At 35.0% G+C, this 8248-nt stretch overlaps 1 protein-coding gene across 1 annotated transcript; it reads right to left on the bottom strand.

The window, feature by feature from the left end:
- Positions 1 to 1000: 1000 nt before the first annotated feature.
- On the bottom strand, positions 1001 to 5115 carry LOC107422793 (receptor protein-tyrosine kinase CEPR1). Its single transcript, XM_016032288.4, has 2 exons — positions 2328 to 5115; positions 1001 to 1785 (listed from the first exon to the last, which is right to left on the bottom strand). The coding sequence occupies exons 1-2, from the start codon at positions 4822 to 4824 to the stop codon at positions 1376 to 1378; spliced, it is 2907 nt and encodes a 968-aa protein (XP_015887774.2). The 5' UTR covers positions 4825 to 5115; the 3' UTR covers positions 1001 to 1375.
- Between the last annotated feature and the right edge of the window lie 3133 nt (positions 5116 to 8248).

Below are 8248 nucleotides of genomic sequence, written 5' to 3'. Positions count from 1 at the left end.
AGGTGTGAAGAGTAGAGATTGCTGTGTCCTTGCAATCTCAATGGTGGATCCACCCTCATTCATCAACCGACAATCTACATGCATCTATTTTATTGTTCTACAAGTAGACCAAGCCTTCAACTAGGCAATAGTGGTACTCAAGCTTCTACCATTTTGGTCAAAGTGAAAATACCTTACAAATTCCCATCTGTTAGCACCAAAGTCATTCAAGAAAGCGTGTGCAGCAACTGACCATGATGCTGCCTAAAGAAACCTAGCGAGGTAGCTATTATAAGAGCAGTATAATAAAAATTAGTGATAAAATTATTATTAGATCAATCAAAAGGTCATTTCAAAAGAAAAATGGAAGAATCCCGTGTCTGACTCAGAATAGCTTTAATTACTAAAAAGAGCTCCTCAACTTTGCAAGTAGTGGAGGTTCATGGCTCACTATCTACGGTGAAACATTATAAGTGTGCCTTTTCATCCGAACATCTCCATTTCCAACAAGACAATCAAATTCACAGAGGAAAAAAAAAAAAAAAAAAAAGCAAAACCCCCCACCCCAGAAAAAAAAAAAAGAAAAAGAAAAAGAAAAATGTTTTTTAAAGGACAAAAGTTTACTGCTTTCTGATCTGCCGTGTCCAAAACATAAATGAAGATGATGAAGATGCTTGTCAATCAAACAGGCACATATTTATCTTTCTTTTCCCAATGGATAGCTTCTCTTAAGTGGTCCTTCCACATAAGAATCATGAACTTACTTTTAATTAAATTCAGAATCCGAAGCCCACTTAGATGCCAAAAAGGAAGCTCTTTGCAAATCACAATCTTCCACTTCCAACCATTATATGATCCTTTTCAAATCCTTTTTTTTTTTTTTTTTCCTTCGGCATATAGGAAAATAACAAAAACTAGTATTCTTTAGATTAAAAAAAAAAAAAAAACCAAAAAAGCGAAGATATATAAAGAGCAAGGAAAAAACAAAATTAACAAAAGCCAAGGCTTGATTTCACTAGTGGGCCATGAAAAAAATATGAAAGCATATATATATATATATACTATTTATGTGTGTATATATAACACTAAAAGCAATATTTATAGTGATTAAACTCTATTCTATTTAGTCCTTACAAGAGGCAGAAACAAAAGGAAAAAAATGGAGAGAAGAACAGGGACAGAATCTACATGCCACCTTTCCATAGGAAACAAAAAAAAAAAAGAAAAAAAAGAAACAAAAAATAAAAAAAGAAGGTTAATAGTTGTTCTCTATAATGAGTAGTCTCCCAATCAATTTCTCTATAGAGAGACCGACCGTGGTCCTATAGTATATCTAGTATATATATATATATATATATAGTTCTTTGATCAACGTTGAGCCCTACCAAAAACTTGGTTATAATTCTAATTGATTCTTTACCTTAGTGACATTATTATCATTATTATTATTTGAAGTTTCTTTGGTCTTATTGGATGACCTGCGAGAATCGAATCTGCAAGGGTCTGCCTCTATGAGCAACTGAACCACCTCTTTCATTGTTGGTCGAATTGCTGGGTTCTTGTGAGTGCATCGCATTGCAATCCGAAGAACTTGGATCATCTCATCTTTGAATGACCCTGATAATCTCTTGTCCAACACCGCTATTGCTCCTTCGGTGTCCACTTTGTTAAAAACCCAGTATATGAGGTTCTTGTTGTCACCAAACTCTGCCTCCATTGGCTTTTTTCCGGTTATCAATTCCATTAGAACTACTCCAAAACTGTACACATCGCATTTGGTTGTTGCTTTGGATGAATATGCATATTCTGCCAACCAAAAAAAAAAAAAAAAAAAAAAAAGAAAAAAGAAGAAGGAAAATATCGATCAATTTGGTTAGAATATCATTCTATGTTATATGCATATATAATTTTGCTATTTATATTAGGCATATGAGCCCTGAGCCCAACTTATAATAATTTGAATAATATATTTCACAAATTATATGTAATGGACGGTAAGATATCTAATGTAAAAAAAATATAGAGAGATTATAGATATGCATATGTATTCAACACTCAAATAAATAGATATTTGATTAAGAATTACCACAATATTTGGTATATAATTAACTGAAATAGAAATATTAATATGTCTTGTTAAAAAACAAAACCCAAGATGTCACATTTTAACGACTTTCTTAACTACATTTTTTTAGGTAATTATAAGGAGTTACATAACTAATGCATGTTATACTACACACGCGCCCACACACACGCACACACATACACATATGTAAACACCCTTTAATTGTTATCCAATTTGAGTAATAAATTAATAAAGTAACTAGGATGAGAAATAAGCAATTTACCTGGGGCTAAATAGCCATAAGTGCCAGCAATAACAGTGGTGGTGGAATCTTTCCCTCCTCTTGCCTGTAAAACCTTGGCTATGCCAAAATCTGCAACTTTTGGCTGATAATGAACATCAAGTAGTATATTAGTGGTTTTGATATCTCTATGAATGATAGGAGGCAGAAGATCATGATGAAGATAAGCCAAACCCTGAGCAATTCCAAGAGCAATCTGATGTCTGATTGGCCAATCCAAATGAACCCAACCTTTGTGAAGAGCATCCCAAAGATTTCCATTTGGCATATACTCATAGACCAAGAGACTGCAATCCAAACTTGAGAAATAGCAATACAATTTCACAATGTTCTTGTGCCTTATACTTCCTAGAGTTTCCACTTCTGTTTTCAGTGCCTTATCCAAAAAGATACCATCTTGATCTGGTGATGAATATTCTTTCCCTCTGTTGCTCCAAAGCCTCTTCACTGCTACAACTTCTTTGCTGCTCAGCTCAATCTTATAAACTGTTCCTGATCCTCCATGTCCCACTATGTTCTTATCCACCATGGCCTCGATGATCTCGCGCTGATCGAAACTAATTCGATGGAAACTCTTCACATCATATGAGAGGAATGAAGATGATAATGTCTCATCATGTTCCACCATTGCTCTTTCTTTTCCGAACTTTCGTTTCAGAAAGAGTAGAGCTCCAACAAGGATGATTATGAGCGAAATTCCGATTGCCCAGATGGAGTTCAGTCTTTTTCGATTGTATTTCTGTGGACAAATTGGGAAATTCTGATCTGAAGTGTTGGAATAGACAGAGACACAGAGACCTGGGTTACCTGAAAAGCTTTCCACCAAACCTCCTCTGATCAATGACAAAGGAATGGGACCGGAAAGCTTATTGTTGGAGAAATTGATTGAGTTTGGTAACAGTTCAGAAAGACTCTCTGGGATTTTTCCTGTCAAGAGGTTATTGGAAAGATCAAGAACATTGAGAGATTTCAATGAAGAGAGTGAATCCGGGATTGAAAAACAGAGCTTGTTTCCTTGCAAAAGAAGCAAATTTAGATTCTTGAGACTTCCAATCTCAGAAGGAATCGGACCAGAGAGAAGATTATTGCTAAGATCAATCTTAACAAGATTGATTGCTCTGGAAATTCCGGGAGGCAGAGTACCGGAGATCATGTTGCTCTGTATGAACAGTTCAGACAAGTTTCTAGCTTTCACAATTGAGCTTGAAATCGTACCACTGAGATTGTTATACCCCAAATCAATGATCGAAACGTGAGGAAAACCCAGAATTCCTTCAGGTATTTTACCCTCCAAACGATTAGAACTGACTCGGAATCTAATCAGAGACTGACACTTTATTCCATAACTCTCTGGGATTTCCCCGGAAAACAAGTTTTCCAGGACGAGAAAATAAAGCAACTTACCTCCGTTGCAAACCTCTGTTGGAAGTGGACCTGAAAAACGATTCTCCGACAAGTCTAACACGACCAACGGCGACGAATACCCGAGGTTCCTCGGGACTTCTCCAGTGAGAAAATTGTCGTAGAGTGATAGCATAGTCAGTGTTGTTGAATCAGCAATACAACTTGGGATTTCACCACTGAGTGTGTTGTTGTAAAACTGCACGACTCGGAGCTTTGGAATCCGGCAGACCGACTCCGGAAGCTTTCCGGTGAAGCGGTTAACCGACATGTCTAAGTCCTCGAGCTCGGTGAGGTTTCCGATTTCGTGGGGTATGTTTCCGACGAGCTGGTTGTAGTAAAGCTCAAGCTGTTTCAAATTCTTGAGCATACCTATCTCTGATGGTACCTCTCCAGTCAGGAAATTACCACTCAGTTCGAGATCGGCTAGAGAAGTCATGTTTCCTATCGATTTCGGGATTTTCCCTTCGAGCATGCAAGTCATCAACAGCATTGATTTGAGCTTTGTCAACCTTGATATATTCTCCGGCAATTTCCACAAACTGAAGTTCACATTTTCATTGAAGTTGAGCAGCTCGAGGTTGGTGAGATTGAACACCGACATCGGGAACATTCCGATGAATAGATTGTAGGACAAGTCGAGAATCCGAAGAGATTTCATGTTAGAGAAATCCGGTAGCTTGCCGGTGAGATAAAGACGAGCCATGCTAAGCTCTTCCAGGACAGAACAGTTTGTGATACCATCCGGAAACTCGCCGAGGAATCTGTTGTTGCTGAGCCGGAGGATGCGCAACTCCGGTAGATAAGAGCATATATTGGCCGGGAAGTGGCCGGAAACTGACCAGCCGGTGATATCAACCTTGAAAACATAGCCTTCTTCATTGCAGCCGACACCGGAGAAGTTGCAAAGTGGTAGTTTCCCTCCCCCTGACATATCCCAATTGGATAAAGAATTCCCTGAGAGAGTTTTGTTCATTAACATGAAGAACTGAAGCTGGTTAGTAGAGGGCGTGGGTTGAGAAGGAAGAAACTGAGAAAGAAGCAAAACAAAAAGGAAGAAAGTGGATTTAGAAGCCATTTTTTACGGAAATGAGAAAGAGAGAGAGAGACAGAGATAAAGAGAGAGTTAAGTTTGTTGTTGCTGTTGATGAAGGGAAGGAGATGAGGAAGAGATGAAGAATATAAATATAGCGATGATTGAGGTGATCATTGGGTGCAGCACAAGAAGTAATAAGCTCTCGATGATGAATAAAAGGGATTGAGATTATTTGGGTTTGAAGGAGAGAGACAGAGAGAGAGAGAGAGAGAGAGAAGCATATATCTTTTGTATAAAGAGGCTTTAAGTTTATACTCCACTGAATAGGTCGTGAGAATATAACACGAGTGGCAACTACTTTATGCTGATGAGATGTTTGAATCCAAAAATGAAATTACATACACTAATCACCGCATGTCATTTGGTTGATGATCACGACCCTCTCTTGATTGATGCTATCAACTTCTTTCTCTTTGATGGCCACTGCTCTTCAATCTTTGTTGACCATCAATTACCTTCATTTTAATTAGCTAAGCCTTGTGCACGCTTATTTTTATGTATGTATGTTAGAGTTGGTGATTCGAATTTTTATTGATCCGATTCGAAAAGCTCGCGGTGCGATCCATTTGGTGAAATTTATTTTGTGAAGTTTTTTAGGGATCTATGGTGGTATGGACTGATTCAATTTTTAAGTTTATTCCGTACTATATGTTTATGTTTTTGGGGGGTTTTCGGCTATATTGAGTTTTTTAGCCCCTTTATTCGCTCACCTTTTATACCAATCTTTTTAAATAAAAATTTTGCCTCTTTTTACACATAGTTTTTTCCGTCAAAGATTTTTCACATAAATTTGTGTGTGTTTTGTTTTTATTCTCGTTGTTCTATTGCTGTTGCTCTTGTCATATTTTCGTCATAATGTATTTACATGCACAACGCCTTTGTTGTATGAAGAAAAAAGAGCTATTTTTGTCCCATATTTACATATATAGCTTTTTGCGTTTATTATATACAGTTTTGTTAGATATCATCTAAATTATGGTTGGCAATGTTTGTCGAATTACATGTGGTGAATGATTTGTAGTCAAAAAAACATATAACTCGAATAAAATACTCTATAAATTACACATAATTGAGCATTAGGCATCCCATATAAGCTAAATGATGATGCTCAATATAAAAATATTGATATATATATATATATATATAGAGGGCTCTACAGTGCGCATAGTTTGCATGCGGACGCATCCAAAATCAATGGTTTTTCGATAAAAGCATCGGTTTTGATGTGCACAGATTTTGCTGTATACTGTACACATCAAAGCCGATGCTTCATAAAAAAAACGTCGGCTATGGATGCGGTTCGCATATGGACCATTCAAAATTTTCCTATATATATACATATATATAAGAAATTGAATTTTTGATAAAGTCAAAATATCCTAACTAGTTCTGCTATAATGCACGATTCAATTAAATTATGCTGCGCATTGTTTGTCTGATTACATGACATTTTAATAATTATAGTACAATAATATGTTATCAGGAGAAATATCTTATAAATTACTATTAATCGACTGTAAACCACCCTACATAAGCTGGATTACAATGCCAAGTATTAAAAAATAATAATAATAATAATAATTCAGAATATATATAAATATAATGTTCACTAAGTTAGAATAACTTAACTTTAATAACTAATATTCTAATGTGACCGGACTAATATATACATACACACAAATTTGATGAAAATAGCTTTCATGGTTTTCTATTAAAATCTCTTTTATTAGCCTTTAAAGTAATTTAAGTGCTGAAATTTAAAGATATATTTAAGGTTTATATGAATCCAAATTCTAATAACAAAAATCATGATGTAAAAACAATGAAAATGTATTAATAGAAAAATAACTATTTATTTATATATATATATATATATCAAATTCTTTAAAATTTGAAGCAATCCAAATTCTAATAACATAAATTATGATGTAAAAACAATGAAAATGTAATAGAAGAATATATATATATATATATACACACACACACATATATAGGATTTTGTTCTAATAAACTACATAACTTACCTTATAGTAGGCTGTATTGACATGGCACACTATTAAATAAGGCCCAAAGAGGAAATGCATATAATCATTGGTTCACTTATGTTTTGTTCGTTGTTCTTCTATGTTGTCCATTATAAAGTGAGCTACTAAGGCCACTAGATAATAACTTTATATATTTATTATTTGATTTTAAATATAAAATCTTAGATGAGATGTAATAACATATAACACTTGCCATACAGATATCCTTTAATAAAGCCCACTGCACTCTAGATACTATAGGGTTTCGTCCAGACTTTTTAAGAAGTCACTCATTTTAGAATTACTATTATTGGAGTATACTTAATTTCATAGTTCTTATAAACTCTGCAATTTATCGCTTTGAAAAAGCTTCAATTATTAAGAAAGTATATACTTTACATTTGAACCATTACCGTTTCATATCTAGGTGATGTGGGATTGGATACTAAGTGGCCTTTGCCAATAAAGTAGCTTGCCAATACCTCATACCTACCCACACTTACCCTGATAGCATTTCAGTGGTTCACTCTTGGTTGTCACAATCTGCCATCAGTCTATCTTTCACTAATTTTGTCATTTCTTGTCTCACGTCTTTCAGAACTCATAGGTTTTACAATACACTCTCTCTAGGGTTCAGCTTCCTCACTGGTATACTTTTAGTTAGATACAAGCTTTGAAAGCATTTGTAATATCCCGCCTCCACTATGGACTTGTTATTCTCTGCTGATATTGTCCCCAATTTAACCATTATATTCGATATGAGATTTTTTGTTCAGACTTCCTAAGAGGTCAACTATCCTCCCATTGGAGTACAATTAATTGTACACTTCTTTTGAACCTTAAAGCCTTAGTGTTACCAAATTAATTATCGTTACATTTGAACCATTATCATTCCACATCTAAAAAATGTGGGATTATACATCAGGGGACTTTTGCCTGTAAGATAACCTACCAGTGCCTTGTAGCCGCTCAGACTTACTCTGGTAGCATTACTATTGTCACCACAATCCACCTTAGTGCATTGTTCACATTCTTCCCATTTTTTTGCCTCATATCCTTTAGAGCTCACAAGTTTTATATTTATTAAGTTAATAGGTCCCTTATCACATTTGTTAGATTTCATTGAACTTGTTTAATTAGGTTGAGTCTATTTTTTAAAATTAAATTTAAAAAGTTGATCTAATTAATTGTTCATATAATTAATTTTAACCCGTTTTCCATATGCTATATTTTGTCACCAAAACCTTTTACCGACGATTTTAGATTCATTGGGAATAGTTTTTTGGGAGAAAACTGAACTTTTGTCGGCAAAAGTTTTATCCGGCAAAAATTGAAAATTTGTTGGTAAATACAATTGCAGACGAGGCATAGGCGACGAAATG

The sequence above is a fragment of the Ziziphus jujuba genome, chromosome 5 (assembly GCF_031755915.1).
Source record: "Ziziphus jujuba cultivar Dongzao chromosome 5, ASM3175591v1".
Taxonomy (NCBI): domain Eukaryota; kingdom Viridiplantae; phylum Streptophyta; class Magnoliopsida; order Rosales; family Rhamnaceae; genus Ziziphus; species Ziziphus jujuba.
The sequence above is the reverse complement of the archived record's forward strand: the minus strand, read 5'-3'. Positions and strand labels throughout refer to the sequence as shown.

Coding starts and splice junctions, on each gene's coding strand:
- LOC107422793 (XM_016032288.4), bottom strand. CDS start 4,824: ATGGCTTCTAAATCCACTTTCTTCCTTTTTGTTTTGCTTCTTTCTCAG. Junction 1,786..2,327: donor TTATGGCTATTTAGCCCCAG/GTAAATTGCTTA, acceptor TTTGGTTGGCAG/AATATGCATATTCATCCAAA.